This window comes from Carassius carassius, chromosome 1, assembly GCF_963082965.1.
Source record: "Carassius carassius chromosome 1, fCarCar2.1, whole genome shotgun sequence".
NCBI classification, from domain to species: Eukaryota; Metazoa; Chordata; class Actinopteri; order Cypriniformes; family Cyprinidae; genus Carassius; species Carassius carassius.
The window spans coordinates 27,629,066-27,645,715 of record NC_081755.1 but is presented as its reverse complement, the minus strand read 5'-3'; the positions used below and the strand labels follow the sequence as shown (position 1 = coordinate 27,645,715).

The following is a 16,650-nucleotide window of genomic DNA, read 5'->3' as shown; positions in this document are numbered from 1 at the left end:
GTGTATATTGTTATTACAAAAGATTTATATTTTAAAGGAGCATTGCGTAGGTTCTGAAATTTCTAACCGTTACTGACACCAGTGGCCGTTAGAGGAACTGCAGCCAGTCTCATGCTCGTTCTTTTTTTTTTTCTTTTTTTTTTTACTTACGAGGAGTGTCCGTGGGTGTCTGAATTGTGCTGGAGGCTGGTCGCTTCTTTCCATCCGCAGAGTCCATTTGAAAACACTAGTGCCGCTGCCTACTATAATGGCTGGCGTGCCGTACGGTTGTAAGCCCAAGTAGACAAGAACGCGCATGACGTCACATTTTATGAATTTTCGCCCCAATTCGGGCCCGTCTCCTCCACACACAGTTGAGCCTACAGGCTGATAGAGGCAACCGTGGTGGACAGTCGAGGTGTCATTCTTTTTTTTACATCATGGTTGGCTCATACATGTACAAATGAAAACTCTATCTTAACGATTTTTTTAAGTAAAAACCTCCACATAGCTCCTTTAAAAACACAGCTTCTTGTTTTTTTTTTTTGTTTTTTTTTTATTCATCAAAGTATCCTAAAAAAGTATCAGATGTTCTGAAAAAATATTAAGCAGCAGAACTGTTTCCAACTTTGATAATGAATCATCATATTAGAATGATTTCTAAGGGATCATGTGATAATGATCCTAAAAAATTCAGCTTTGCATCACAGAAATAAATGATAATTTAAAGTATAATAAATTTAAAAACAATTATTTTAAATTGTAATCATATATCACAATATTAAATTTTTTCTGTATTTTTGATCAAATAAATGCAGGCTTGATGAGCAGAAGAAACTTCTTTCAAAAACATTAAAAATAGTATGTTTCCAAACTTTTGGTCTGTACTGTATATATTTACTTTTGTTACGTTATAAATGTCTTTACTGTCACTTTTTATCAGTTTAATATGAAAAAGCATTCTTGCTGAATAAAAGTCTTAATTTCTTTCAAAGAAAAGTACAGAAAAAAATGTTTCAAAACGTTTTTTTGAGTCAAATATGGACTTACCTAACTGGTGGGTTAAATTTTTATGTTTCATTTTTAATTCAAAAGTTAGTCCATATTTGACCCAAACATCACAGCATTTTTTTAACTGGTTTCAATACATTTGCCTAAAAAAGATGCTTTTTTGGTTAAAATATTTCAGTGTGTACATCATAATGTATTTGAACATGTTTATTGGATGTATATTTGTGTTTCTGTCTCCCTCACGATCAGGTGTTGCAGAGGCTGATAAAGTCCAGGGGTAAATCTCAGGCCAAACATCTCAACGTCCAAATGGTGGCAGCTGACAAGCTTGCACAGTGTCCTCCTGTGAGAATATGACTTTTGATTTCTACTGATGAACATTTATGTACATGTTTAGATGTGTATAATTAGCTTTTGGTTTTAATGTGGTTGGAGAGTTGTGAAAGCTGCGCTTTTTTCTCACGTTTAATACCTAAGATGCATTTCCTCTGTGTTTCCTATTCTTTTTACTTTCTTCCTTTATTCTTTGTTTCTTGGGCGCATACAGGATTTTTCTAATTTAAGATTCAGTCTTGTCTAGTCATATACAAAGTTATTGTCTCCAACCTGTAGACTGCATGTCTGCTTTCTTTTTAAAAAAAAGCTTTTTCTTTTTCAGGAGCTTTTTGACATAATATTAGATGAGAATCAGCTGGAGGATGCATGTGAACACCTGGCTGAATACCTGGAGGCCTACTGGAAGGCTACACACCCTCCGAGTAGCAACCCACCTAACCCTCTGCTCAACCGCACCATGGCCACGGCCGCCCTGGCAGCTTCACCCGAACCCGTCTCCAACCTGCAGGTACAGGTGCTCACTTCCCTGCGTCGCAACTTGGAGCTCCTCGATGGCTACCCTGCTCCAGGGCAAGGGCAACAGGAAGAAGAACACGCCCTGTAAAGACAGGGCCAGGATTACAATGGGATATTGAAGGGTCCTGTACCCATCTCCCAATCACAGAAATGTAACGATGGCTGCTCAAGAGATAGAAATGCCCAACTAAGTCTGTTGTCTGTCTCTGCTCCTCTCCTTTGACTGATCTCTCAGTGATAAACATAATGCAACAAACATAGACATGATCAAAATATCCCATACGTGATCAACATAATCATAAGTCCTCTACAGTCCACACAGTGTCCCCTCATTTGAAACGCCTGCCGGACTTTACGGTGTCCTCTTGCTGTCTGGGAATTGTAGCTCAGATCGCTACCCTCTTCCAGGCTGCCATGGCACCAGCTCTGAAAAACACACTCATGTCCATTATCCTATTAACACTGAGCCCAAATTCTAACAGAAGCTTGTGTATGTGCATTAACACCAGTGTTGTTTACCCAAGTTAAACAAACATGTGTGTGTGTGTGTGTGTGTCTGCGTGCAGAAGTGAGAGACTGTTAGTGCAAAAGTGAGTCAGTGAGGGAGACCGAGGATAGATCAGAGGATAGATCAGTCAGATCTCACTGCAATTTGAACAGGAAAAAAATGAGCATCCATCTGCTCAGTCTTCACCATTACACAGTTGTCTAGGAGACCAAAGTTACGTAGCTTTGAGATGAATAAAAGTCAGTTTATCCTCTTACAGCAGGGACGGGCAACTTTGATAGTGACGAGGGCCAGCAAGTTTATTCAGTGAAATCATAGCCTTTTAAAGTTGGATTGTCAGATCAATCCATATAGCAGTTCTTGTCTATTCGTCCCCAAAGACCTCTTATAATTTCGACTTTTTTTACCATTTAAGAAGCCTTAAATGTAAACAATGTAACTGAAGAGGTTTTAAGGACCTGTGGAAACCCCTAATAAGAACAGTGGTGGGATGGCGATCGAAATACAATACAGATTTCCAGACATAATGGTACCCCCATAATGGTACTTGGTAAAAAGATCATCTGTTTACCATCTTGACTGGAAAATACTGTTTTCATGGTCAGTTTATTATTTAATATTTGCTAATGTTTACATTCAATGTTTATGTGACTTGCTTTTCTAATGTTTTCAAATTATTCATCCGAGTCTAATATTGATTTACTTCTTAATTTGATTTACATTTTATATATATATATATATATATATATATATATATATATATATATATATATATATATATATATATATATATCACTATTAAAAATATAAACATAACTTCTAAGATAAAAAGATAAAGATAAAACATTTTGGTCAATATTTTTGTACATACATTTTTCAGAAGAGGGTTGCAATATGAGATGCATTTTAACTCCAGAGATGACTGCTCTAATTTGGATGATCTAATATGAGCTAATCTAGCCCAATATTTTTGAATCATCACTAAAAATTTTGAAAGGAGCACTATTTATTGTGTGGTGTGTTTGATATGGCCACTAGAGGGCGCTTATGATTCATATTTTTTTACATTACCTGCATGGTGTGCGTTTATGTCTCCAGTTATCAGATACATTTAACTTTCTATCGTTTTTGAAAATCAAAACCGATTTTATGTTATTTTAAAGTAAAGTAAGATACTTATTAATGAATACATACTGAAATTGCATCTTATAAAATGTAGAGATTGCACTTAGAAAATATTATGAGCCCTGGCATCTCACTACCAAAATGGCCTTTTCACATAATAGCATGAGTAAAGAATGTATTTTATGTATGACATTTGTTATTGAGGTTATAGTATTGCTTGGGATATGTTGTCTAACCTTTGTATTAACATGCTGCATGCTCTGTTTTGTGTGTGTGTGTGTGTGCATTGGCATGTTGTGGTGTTTTTTGGGGTTGCTGTAGGGGCCATTCCTGGTTCATGGAGAACAGAAGAGGGAAGGGCCTGAACGTGGCAGACTCCAAGATTACCAGAGCGACCTGGGTGGCAAGCAGCCGCTGCGCTCCTCACGCAGCCAGTTGCTAACCAGTGGCCGAGGTCTGTCGCGGCAGGATACGTTCGATTCCGAAACGCAGGGCAGCCGTGATTCCGCCTACACCGACGACATGGAGACCGACCCGTACGAGGAGCCGGACCCGTGTCGCTCGTACCGTCTGAACCCCGCCCACCACGCTCCTCGCCAGGCCTCCTGGGAGGACGAAGGGGCGGAGCCTGACCAGGAGAACCTCAACATGGTCCCACCACCAGCCAATCAACTTCAGCGTGGACGAGGGAAGCTGAGGGAGCGCTACTCTCAAGACGCAGAAGGCGGCGGAGCGACTACGGGCCGCAACCATAACCAGGAGGAGTGGAGCAGAGATGTGTACATTCGCTAGAGCAGGTTCACCTGAGACGAGGGTGAGGAGTTGTTTAGAGTGACACTAAATAGAATCTCTATAGTTGGATCTGTTTACAACCCAGAGAAACACACAGTCATTGACTAACGCTGTACAGCTAACACTCACGACATTCACATTACGCTAACAAAGCTCTCTGTCATTACATATTTGAAGGAAACCACATGTCCTATTATTCTCTGAAAGGCTTACTTCTTGGCTAGGTTTTCTTTTTTTTATATATTTATGGGATTTTTATAGCTTTATTGTGAGAGGACAGTTGAGAGATGACAGGAGAGACAGGACAGGATCAGCAAAGGACCTCAAGGTGGGAATTGAACTTGGCTCACCGTGAGAGCAGTTGCGCTATTAACCGACATTACCGTTACTAACCATTGTCTAACTGACTTTAGAAATCTTTGCCTGGACAATTCTGGCAAAATAAAGACATCTGGTCACCCTAATCTACAACCCGAATTCCGGAAAAGTTGGGACGTTTTTTAAATTTTAATAAAATGAAAACTAAAGGAATTTCAAATCACATGAGCCAATATTTTATTCACAATAGAACATAGATAACGTAGCAAATGTTTAAACAGAGAAATTTTACACTTCTATCCACTTAATTAGCTCATTTAAAATTTAATGCCTGCTACAGGTCTCAAAAAAGTTGGCACGGGGGCAACAAATGGCTAAAAAAGCAAGCAGTTTTGAAAAGATTCAGCTGGGAGAACATCTAGTGATTAATTAAGTTAATTGATATCAGGTCTGTAACATGATTAGCTATAAAAGCTTTGTCTTAGAGAAGCAGAGTCTCTCAGAAGTAAAGATGGGCAGAGGCTCTCCAATCTGTGAAAGACTGCGTACAAAAATTGTGGAAAACTTTAAAAACAATGTTCCTCAACGTCAAATTGCAAAGGCTTTGCAAATCTCATCATCTACAGCGCATAACATCATCAAAAGATTCAGAGAAACTGGAGAAATCTCTGTGCGTAAGGGACAAGGCCGGAGACCTTTATTGGATGTCCGTGGTCTTCGGGCTCTCAGACGACACTGCATCACTCATCGGCATGATTGTGTCAATGACATTACTAAATGGGCCCAGGAATACTTTCAGAAACCTCTGTCGGTAAACACAATCTGCCGTGCCATCAGCAGATGCCAACTAAAGCTCTATCATGCAAAAAGGAAGCCATATGTGAACATGGTCCAGAAGCGCCATCGTGTCCTGTGGGCCAAGGCTCATTTAAAATGGACTATTTCAAAGTGGAATAGTGTTTTATGGTCAGACGAGTCCAAATTTGACATTCTTGTTGGAAATCACAGACGCCGTGTCCTCCGGGCTAAAGAGGAGGGAGACCTTCCAGCATGTTATCAGCGTTCAGTTCAAAAGCCAGCATCTCTGATGGTATGGGGGTGCATAAGTGCATACGGTATGGGCAGCTTGCATGTTTTGGAAGGCTCTGTGAATGCTGAAAGGTATATAAAGGTTTTAGAGCAACATATGCTTCCCTCCAAACAACGTCTATTTCAGGGAAGGCCTTGTTTATTTCAGCAGGACAATGCAAAACCACATACTGCAGCTTTAACAACAGCATGGCTTCGTCGTAGAAGAGTCCGGGTGCTAACCTGGCCTGCCTGCAGTCCAGATCTTTCACCTATAGAGAACATTTGGCGCATCATTAAACGAAAAATACGTCACAGACGACCACGAACTCTTCAGCAGCTGGAAATCTATATAAGGCAAGAATGGGACCAAATTCCAACAGCAAAACTCCAGCAACTCATAGCCTCAATGCCCAGACGTCTTCAAACTGTTTTGAAAAGAAAAGGAGATGCTACACCATGGTAAACATGCCCCGTCCCAACTATTTTGAGACCTGTAGCAGAAATCAAAATTGAAATGAGCTCATTTTGTGCATAAAATTGTAAACTTTCTCAGTTTAAACATTTGCTATGTTATCTATGTTCTATTGTGAATAAAATATTGGCTCATGTGATTTGAAAGTCTTTTAGTTTTCATTTTATTAAAATTTAAAAAACGTCCCAACTTTTCCGGAATTCGGGTTGTAGTTTTAAATCTGTTTTTTGAGGAGAATAAGCAGGAGAACCTTTCTTCATTTCTATTTTACTTTTGTATATTACTGCATGACTGCTGATCATTATAAACTTAGTAACTGTTCTCTCTGAGCATTAAACACGATTCAGAATGTATAACCAAAATCTTGTAAGTGTATGTTTGCGTTCGTGGTCGGGTGCGTATGTGTGCACGCGTGTCTATCCTCTGTAGTCTTGAACAGGGTCTTTCCGACACACAGTAGTCTTGGGAGTGTTCCACCAATTTGTTTTCCCAGACCACACTACTGCAGAGCATGTTTTTGTTTCGTATTTGATTCTATTTATTTTATTTATTGAGTCTCGAAAGGTCTATCCAGATTTTAGCCTGCAAAAACTTTTTCCAGGCTCCACTGCTACTGTGTACTCCTCCAATCCACAAGGGGTGCTGTGGTGTTCACATGCGATAGTTTTATAGGGCTAAAAAGCGCTAAAGTGTATCAATAGATGTTAATCCAGATCCGCTAGCAGTTCTAAAAGGCTAATATGCAAATATAAATAAGACAATTAAGAGGGTCAAATTTTAGAACTAAAAGCCCAAAATGTTTGAGAACACCGCTAAAGCTGAACACAAATAGCTTTGTGTTGATTGTTACCGGCTCTGTCCCGTCTTCTGTGCCTGCTCAAGGGCTTTTAGCATCTGTGCCGCTAGTGTACCACTGAAACATATTCTGCCTTATTTGCACGTCAGTCACACAGGCCAACCAATCACAAGTGCCATAATCTTTCATCAGGCCACTCCCACCATAAATAGGGTGGGTTGTCTTAACTCTGTGCAACACACATAGTTGTTATTGTTGTGTGAAAGTAGTCAACACTGCCATTTTACCTTATCATAGCAACATGTTTGCACTGCTAGCCATTTGAAGATTAAACAAGCTGTGTGTTGCATGACAGTTTAAGGATTCACTTCACAGGCTGAGAAGCGGACGTACATATATACACACATCCTACAGCCAAATTCATGCTAATGCTACTGCTTTTTGTGTTGTTATCTCTGTGGCCAATTTCTAAGTCAGGACTGTGTGTGTGTGTGTGTATGAAATGGGAGAAAATCTGGAGTCTTTACTATTTTATGTAACCAGAGCCTTGGTGAATGTCTTTGAGCCTCTTTTTACCCTCACCCTATGTTTGAAAAGATCATCATGATGAAATTCGCTAAATATACAAGTAGATAGCTTACTAAATAATGTTATTGTTGCATTATTGCAATTGTTTCAAAATATAAGGAAAACGGATGTATTCTTTGGTGCCTGATTGTAGCTCCATTTTACTTTTTGTTTTTAATCTGTGGATAAATTCATATTTTAATTAAAAATTTTAATCTGGATCAACTGTTTCCTGTGCCTTTGCTATTTTCATTTCCTTTAGTCGTCTTTACATATGGATGAAAAGTATCAGTCATTCTCAACCAGGGGCCTCAGTGAACATCCAAGGATGACTTAAAATTAGTTAACTTTATAAAGTTATATAATTACATAAACTCTAATCCAAATTGAAATGCTAAAAAAATCAAGATGTAATCTGAAAACAGTTGTTGTTTTTTTCTTCCCCTCAATAACTTTTGGTTTTATTGAAGAGCATATAGTTCTTCAATACAGAATACAAATTCTAGAATTATAATGATTCTGTAATTTGGTATGTTAAATTTTAAATATGCTAAAAATAAAATATTAAGTATTGTTAATGTTTAACTAATTAGCCACATTTATACATTTAATATATCTATAAAAAAAGAATGAAAAAAGCTACTTTAAGTTTCAACACCGAAACCAGAAGTATGTTAGCGTATGTGCGGGGAGGCCTTAAAATATGATTTTGGAGCATTGTTGAGTCAGAAAGTCTGAGAAGATCCATTAGGGACTTGTGAGAAACATGAGAAGAAGGCATGACAAAGTGAAGGGATAAATAGAGGGGAATGGGGTAATGGTGTGAAGTGATGGGGGTGGACAGGGTGTAAAAGAGTATGTGGTGGTGGGGGGTCAGGAAGAACACAAAAAGGCAGGAGCGAGGAAACAATGCAGGATAGAGACAGTGGGGCGTGAGGAAGAATTGAAAAGATGGCTATCACCTCTCATTTATGGGGGCAATCCTGGTTTACAGTGGAACCCAGGAGTCAACTGTATTTTACATGCTGGTCATGCAAAAAATTTCTGATCAAACCATCTTAAAGAGATAGTTCACCCAATCATTTACTCTCTCTCTCTACTTGTTCCAAACCTGTATGAGTTTCTTTCTTCTGTTGATCATGAAGGGAGATTTTTTGAGGAATGTTGGTAACCAAACACAGTAGTCATTGTCTTTATTTTTTTAAATTCTGTGGAAATCAGTGGCTGCTGTTTGGTTCATATAAGTTTGGAACAAATGATGACAATTTTCATTATTATTTCTTTCATTACATGCAAAATATGATTACATTGTCTGGAAATTGTGATTATGCATAAGATAACATTTTTTTCCTTCTTGTTGTCTGAACACAAACATCTTGAACTAAACCAACAACGGTTTCTGTCCACAGGTGGGTACGTGGGTACATGTACCACACCACAACAAGACTTTACACAATTCTTGCCCAGATGTGCGGATGACACTTAACCACACTCGTGCATTTGCAGACTGATCTGCATGCACTGTGCGTTGCATGCATCTCTTCTTCCTGTAGCAGATGTTTTCACATTGTCACATTATTCCGCATACCATTTCATTTAACTTGGCTACCCAAAGTGTTCAAAACACAGTCTCATTCTGAGAAAATACAAGGCCTCAGGTGTGGGTGTGCAAGAAACCTGATTCAGCTCAACACTCTTAGAGGAACAGTGACAACAGGAAACTCATCACGCTCAGATCACATCAAGAGGAACAGAAAGAGCAGAACACATGACACTCTGGAAACCGTGTGGTTTCATCACTTGCTATATTCTGGTGATAATATGTGACCCTGGACCACATAACCGATCATGAGGCACACTGGTATATTTGTAGCAATAGCCAACAATACATGGCTCAAAATTATAGATTTTTATTTATGCCAAAAATCATTAGGATATTAAGTAAAGATCATGTTCCATTAAGATATTTTGTAAATTTCCTACCGTAAAAAATACAAGAAAACTTAATTTTTGATCAGTAATATGACTTGCTAAGGACTTTATTTAGACCTCTTTAAAGGTGAGGAATTTTTTTTTTTTGCACTCTCAGATTCCAGATTTTCAAATTGTTGTTATCTCGGCCAAATATTGTCCTATCCTAAGAGGTATAATCTAAAAAAAATTTAAACCGACCCTTATGACTGGTTTTGTGGTCCAGGGTCCACGTAGCCTATATTACATTTTGTTCTTTGGAGTTCAACCTTTCAAATCAGTATACTAGAGTCAATAATATTGTTTTGGTTGGTGTCTGTGACTGATTTCTGGTTGTATAAGGGTTGATAAAGAATCGCACAGGTCACTGAAGTCAGAAGAAAATGTTAAGGTTATTGATTTGAGTCAGTTATAGACAATATCTGATTTTGTTTCCGTAAGAAGATCATGTAACAGAAACTAATTTCCAGAGAGTCCAGGGAATTCCTTCGGTCTATCTCTCTCTCTCTCTTACTTTCTGATTAGAGTTCTGATAAACTTCCTCTCAAATTCCCCTGTAATGCGAAAACAAAACGCCACACTGAAAAACGCCCCGCCCCGAACGGCACGGAAACCCGCGTCATCGTCGTGGGCGTCCAATGAGGATTTGTCGTTTAGTCTACCCCTGAAACTCGTGACGCAGCCTCTGCGTCATCACGCGTCGTTTAAATACGCGGAGTGCAGACGCCCACGAAAAACACGACGAGACTCCGTTTACTCCAGATGAGTGATCAATCCACAGATACTCAGGGAAAGAAGAATCTCCTAACGTCTCGACCACTAGTCCCGGCATCTTCGCTATCTGTTTGAGATACAGAGCAACAAGCAGAAGGGGAATACTATAAACCGTTGGATCATCGTTTAACGTAGTGAAGTATTTAACGTTACAGCCCAGATTTGAACAAATTCACTCCAGCGCTCGGCGGATTCAGAAAACCCGGCGTGATCGATTGACAAAACCGGCCTTTAGACTCGCTGCCTTCGGGGATGGGGCTTCTGTTCGCCAAACTGATGACTGTGTTCGGAGACAGAGGTAAGACAACTTTAAAAATACGTTTTAATTATTATCATTCGGATTATTATGTATTGTAGCAGCCTTTAAGATTATCTTATAGTGGTATTGTTATTGTAATTGTGGTCAAAATGGTTTGTTTTGTCATTTTGTAGAACGGTCGACTCTTCCAACTCTGATTTTGTTTAGTAGCACGGAGCCAATCATTAACGTCCTCAGCTCGTGTTCATTAAATATTCATTAGTTTGGTTTGTTTTCTAAAACTCGCACGCGTTGTTTAATCTAACGGTGACACTATTCATGTGTTTTAGATTTAAAATGACTTCCACTCAGAACTTTACATGTTATTAATAAGTTCATATTCGTACTCTTAGTCCATCCAACGCTACTCATAAACCTCATAACCTCATAAACGGGCAAATTGAGGCCAAATAAAACAAAGAGTGCCCAGGGTTAATACTGACCCAGGTTTCTAATGTTAAGAGCCCATTTTAGTTGCCCTAATAACATGTCATTGACGAATACATATGTTTGTGTAAGTTTGTGTTCTGTCTGTAAACGTGTCAGATAAGATTGTAGATGCCATTGAGGTTCAAAGATCGTAGGTGTTTTGCTCGCTTATAGGTGTTCTAGACCAATTTACCCAACTTCTCTGAACTTTGTTAAAGTCAAACAGATACAGATCACTGCACACTGTGTTCTTAGAAATGCATGGAGTGTGTATTAATCAGGTCGATGTTATCAGTTGACACGGTCAGAACAGATTAAAAAGTCTCTTTCTTTCTCTCTCTCTCTCTCTCTCTCTCTCTCTCTCTCTGTTTTTAGAACACAAAGTTATTCTTGTCGGTTTGGACAATGCCGGAAAGACCACCATCCTCTACCAGTTGTAAGTGTTTTTCTTTTTGAACGCATAAACCGGAGAAGCACATGACTTTCGTTGGTCTGTTGTTACATGTTGCTTGTTTCCACTCAACTTTTTAACCTTGGACACTGTGTTCTTTCCAGTTTAACTAAAGAAGCCGTGCAGACTTCTCCCACAATTGGCAGCAACGTGGAGGAAATTGCTGTGAAGAAAACGCGCTTCCTCGTCTGGGACATCGGTGGTCAGGAGAGTCTCCGAGCGACCTGGAACTCGTATTACTGTAACACAGAGGTGTGTGTCATTAACCTGCATGCCTTGCTAATGTGACAGGAAATCTGTCACATTCTCATGATTTTTCTTTCCCTACTGCTTAGAGGCAGACACAGTGTATTGTTATCAACTTTCTAAAACCTGTAATCTGCAGATTGTCATCATGGTGGTTGACAGCACTGATCGAGAACGCCTGACTGTAACTAAAGAGGAGCTTCATCGCATGCTTGCACATGAGGTTCGTTTGCATTCAGCTGCTTCATGACACGGTTATGAATATTTCATGCACTTTAAATGTTTAGTGTCTGGGTTTAATAAAAATGTTTATTTATTTTACCTAATTTTATTTATTTAGACTTGCAGTATGTTCAAAATAGTTTAACTATAGTTTTTATTTTTTATCTTATTTTTCTAAGTTGTAGTTTATTTTTTTGTAATTTTGTTTGTGCTTTTGTCATTTTATAAAATGTTTTCCTCAAACTCATTATTATTATTTAGGGTTTATCTTTATTTCAGTTTTTATCTGTAGCTAATTTATTTACAGTTATGTAAGCATTTTAGTGCTTCAACTTAAACTATATATATATATATATATATGTATATGTATATATATATATATATATATATATATATGTATATGACAAATATCTTTTTGTGACAACATTTTAACATTTGACTCTACGGACTTTGTGTACTTTTTAGATATGCAAACAAATGATTGAATCAGGCCCTTAGGGTTGGGTTAGACCAACCCAAGTGAGACTAGCCCTAGTCTTAAGTGTTTTGAACATTAATCTTTAATGTTGACAGTTTAATTTCATTGCTTCTCCTCGTGTGTCCACACAGGATCTGCAGAACGCATCCGTGCTGGTTTTGGCTAATAAGCAGGACATGAAGAACAGCATGTCTGCTGCAGAGATCTCTCAGAGTCTGACTCTCGGCTCGCTCAACGCTCGCTCCTGGCATGTCCAGGCCTGCTGCGCACTCACTGGAGAAGGGTATGTGTGTTTTCTAAAAGAGTGTGTATGTTTACCTGAGGGTTTTGTTTGTTTAAAATGTTTACAAGTGCCTCATATGAGTGAAAGCCTATGTATTTAATGTGCACCCTCCTCTTTCTCTTCCCTCTACAGCTTACCAGCCAGTCTAGATTGGATGCGCTCCCGTGTTGTGGCGAATTAGTGCAGCAGTGATGCTTCTTAAACCTCTGGAACTGCTGAAAGAGAGATCAGGCCTTCTTAAGACTTTCATCCAGCTCTCAGTGCCTCTGTTGAAGTAATCTTCAAATAGGAACGTGCTTCATCCACTTACTCTGGATACCAGAACAAGCCTGGAGACTCTCTCTCTCTCTGTGTGTGTGTGTGTGTGTGTGTGTGTATGTGTGAGAAAGACAGAGAGAGAGTGTGTGTGTGTGTGTGTAAATGTGTATAAACGTTGTTTGTACATTATGTGACTCCGTTCTAGAGGTCCACATGTTTACATTACTGACTTTTGCAATGACCTGCCCTGATCATGATGTGTTTTCGCCACTGTATTCCCTCCGGCTGTGCTGATGGCTCCGCTTCTCATGTGGTGTTATTGTCTACAGGCATGCATCTCAAAGGAGGGGGGGGGGGGGTGATGGTTCACATGCCTGTACTGATTCATGATGAGCCACTAAGCTATTGAACAAGCATTACTTGAAGTATTTAAAGGGAATTGATTTGTGTATGTTCTAGAGATGTGTGCATGCAGAATGGAAGCGTTCAAGGATTTTATTTTTGAAAGTATGTATATTGGATATTCATAGTATGTTTCTTATATAATTTTGTACAAAAAAGTTTTGTACAAATAAAAATCTACTAAAACCTGCTCTTTGTCTCTGACAAATATATTTAGCCTGGGTTCAAAATATATGACTGTTAAGTAGGTACAATAGAGACATGAACCAAGTGAGATAAAAACAGTCGATGATTATCAGATCAAACAGAAGCTGACCATAGCTCAATTCGCATTGATCATTTAGATGATTATCTGTCCTGTCTTTTTATAGATCCATATGCAAATGCATTAAAGCCAAGAATAGACCTATTTGATATGCATGTTGTGTGCATTTTTAACTTGCTAATGCATTAAGGTAAATATCATTGTCACTGGACAGTCTGTCCCTAACGATCTAGGTTTCTGAATAGCTTTTTTTTTTTGTACGCCTCCCAAAGGTGAGATCTAATTTGCACTCCTTTATAGATGTGCTAAACTTAAATCTTTACAGAAGCACAAGAGATTTTCTCAGTTTAAAAATGGGGCAAATGCCACAATACAGTTTATTATGAGTATACATTAATATGAGAAAATAAGTAAAATTTATTCTCTTTAAATTAGAGAAATATTTGTATGCCTTACTTCAGAAAATTCTATAGATTCTAATATTACTGTAACTAAAAAAATGCATCTATTTTACATATAGAATATATACAAATAAAACTGGACATAGTGTTTTCTTAAAAACTGCAGAAATAAATGGTGTTTTTTTTAAGGAATAACTTGACGCACAATAAAGATGCCTCAATCAGGTTGAGTACAAATATTTGGATAGCATTGCTCAAGATATGCTGAACCAAATGACTGACAGGCATTCATTTGATTTTAATCCTTTAAGCCTTACCTTTTAATATTTAACAAACAAATATGAAATGCCATTAATACTAAACAATACTCCAACCTACAGACCTGTGTAAATAACTTGATGTGCTGATGAAATATATGCAGACGACCTATTATAAAAGTAAATAGATAACAATCACTGAAATGAGCATGTCTCATTATTTGAACTGTGTGTGTGTGTATGGGATAAGTGGGAGTTGCTGCTTCCATTGATGACAGTGTGGGTTTGTTGAGTGAGCAAAGTTGATGACAGTCTATCAATGCTCTCTCCTTCTCGTGAGTCATTAAATTAATGCAAAATAATGAAATAATAGCTTATTTAGTCAGTTAGGGTGTGTTTGGTAAGCAGGCACTGTGTCTGTGTGTTACTGGTAGGTGAGATTTAAGGTCATGAAGATTCATAGAAGGCTTTGGGTTAAGAAGGCTTAAATTCACTTCTATATCGGGACGAGCTACTGTGAGCATGACCACATGAGCAGTAAATCTTGTTAAGGACACCAAAAAATATACTACTTCCACAAATGCCAGTGAAACATCTTCTTCAGAAAATATTAATTGGGCAAGGGCGTAGTTTTGGTTTGGATACTGGGGGGGGGGGTTAAATGTAAACTGTTTTAGCAGAACATTTTGTAATATTGATATTGAATAATATCAGCGTGAAATAATATTTCATTTAAAATTAAATAAATGAGTATTTTACATAATAACGTTATATTTAGCGATGCTTAATCATAGTTTCTGGTTCTGTTACAGATGTTGACTCACGTGAGCCACCTGCTGGTGCGTGCGCGAATAACACCTGTCTAGACGAGACGATCCTACATAACGGTGCTTCCTGCTGGGGGAAAAACGGTTTTGATTTCTGGAAGTTATTTTGTTTTCGAAGTGGATAAAGGAAATGTGCATAAAGACTCTGGCTTTAACAAAGCCTACTCAACCAACTTGAACATGTGCAGGTAACAACTAGCATGGAACTCATTTATGTTAGCTAAAAATTGTTTGTTAGTGATTTAAAATTCCATCGTGTGAATGACTGCAGTTTTGTGTAACTTTCCACACACACCCCGGTTCAGTCAATTAAATAAAGATTATAGCATTTCACATACATTTCGACATGTAGGCTTATTTTAAAATAGACTAATATTGTAAAATTATATTCTATATTGTGGATTAACTATATTTATTTTTACCTGTAAATGTTAAAGTAATAAAAACATATATAATAATAAAAATAAAACTGTAATACTGAACTGTATAACCACTGGATATCTGCATAGCCTTTTATATAAATATATATATACGGGATGTATTAACTATATGATGAAATAAGGCACGATTTTTAATAGTTTCAAACTGTTTTTATAGTTTTTATTAGTTTTAACTTTAAGGTCGTAGTTAAAATAATAGTAATTACATATTGCTTTTTTTTTTTTACTTTATTTACATATGTAACTAAAAGGAATCCAAAAGTTATCCAATTAGCCTTTCGCCGAGCCCTGCCCCCCTTAGTTACTGTTGCTACTTCCGACAAACAAATGGTCAAACACGACCAGCGCGACAGATTGCCATGACGGGAAGAGGTATACCCGTGCGTGTCAGTGACCTTTTTTGGAATAATACCTCCGCGATATCCTCCAGATCGAGGCAAAAGGGGTTACAGTATGCCGTGGAGGGAAAAAAAGCGAAATCTGAAAAAACACCATGACCTGTACCTCAAATGCAACCAGCACAGCCTTGTGTACCAGTCATGCTCTTGCACTGCCGGGAAAGTTCTCTTTCATATGTTATGGTCTATTATTGTCTATTGCGAGTAGCTATTTTTATTATTATCTTGGTGAGTAAAGGTTTTAAAAATGATAACTAAATACTAATTGAGTCCTAAATGCATAATGTAGACATATAAGCTAGCCTATATAGGCTAATGTTGGCATTATTCTTTTATTAAATTTCAGCTGCTATGGCGAAGCAAATAAGGCAGAGTATCTTAATTAATTTCGTTATTGCCAAATACCCATCTTAATTTAGAATTTATCTTAATTAAAAATATTAAGAAAGACTTGTTTTTATTGGTGCGTTGTCCTATTTATAGGCTATACCTAGGGCTATTTAGAGTTCTGAGATGTTATGATGTCACAGAGGACTTATTTTATTTCTTTGTTCAAACTTCCAAGTGGCCTATTACGTTAGTCATGTATAAATTATGTTAAAACATGTATAAATGACTCATTCTTGACAAAAGGCAAAAGAGCTGTGTGCGTGCGTACATTTGAATAATGTCGGGCTGTAAACGGGTTCGGGCTTTTAAAAAGCTGTCAGTCAAAATGTACTTGTCTGGCTCGGGCCGAAATCTGTCGGGCTCGGGTCC

At 37.9% G+C, this 16,650-nt stretch overlaps 2 protein-coding genes across 5 annotated transcripts in view; both read left to right on the top strand.

Annotated features, from left to right (window-relative positions):
* The window catches only part of LOC132143800 (voltage-dependent L-type calcium channel subunit beta-1-like), a 40,538-nt gene extending 35,807 nt beyond the window's left edge, over window positions 1–4,731 (top strand). For 3 of the 4 annotated variants that reach the window (XM_059554342.1, XM_059554352.1, XM_059554361.1), the window contains 3 exons: window positions 1,240–1,335; window positions 1,649–1,834; window positions 3,797–4,731. In XM_059554342.1, coding sequence (XP_059410325.1) covers window positions 1,240–1,335; window positions 1,649–1,834; window positions 3,797–4,267 — 753 coding nt within the window. In that variant the 3' untranslated portion in view covers window positions 4,268–4,731. Of the gene's footprint in view, window positions 1–1,239; window positions 1,336–1,648; window positions 2,908–3,796 lie in introns of those variants that run through there. The other variant, XM_059554369.1, reaches the window with a different exon arrangement.
* A 5,446-nt stretch (window positions 4,732–10,177) lies between these two features.
* Window positions 10,178–13,493, top strand: LOC132143793 (ADP-ribosylation factor-like protein 5B). The gene is made up of 6 exons (XM_059554330.1): window positions 10,178–10,534; window positions 11,339–11,399; window positions 11,519–11,666; window positions 11,800–11,883; window positions 12,492–12,643; window positions 12,776–13,493. The coding sequence occupies exons 1-6, from the start codon at window positions 10,489–10,491 to the stop codon at window positions 12,822–12,824; spliced, it is 540 nt and encodes a 179-aa protein (XP_059410313.1). The 5' UTR covers window positions 10,178–10,488; the 3' UTR covers window positions 12,825–13,493.
* Window positions 13,494–16,650: the final 3,157 nt, after the last annotated feature.

Coding starts and splice junctions, on each gene's coding strand:
- LOC132143793 (XM_059554330.1), top strand. CDS start 10,489: ATGGGGCTTCTGTTCGCCAAACTGATGACTGTGTTCGGAGACAGAG. Junction 11,400..11,518: donor ACCACCATCCTCTACCAGTT/GTAAGTGTTTTT, acceptor TGTTCTTTCCAG/TTTAACTAAAGAAGCCGTGC. Junction 11,667..11,799: donor CGTATTACTGTAACACAGAG/GTGTGTGTCATT, acceptor TGTAATCTGCAG/ATTGTCATCATGGTGGTTGA.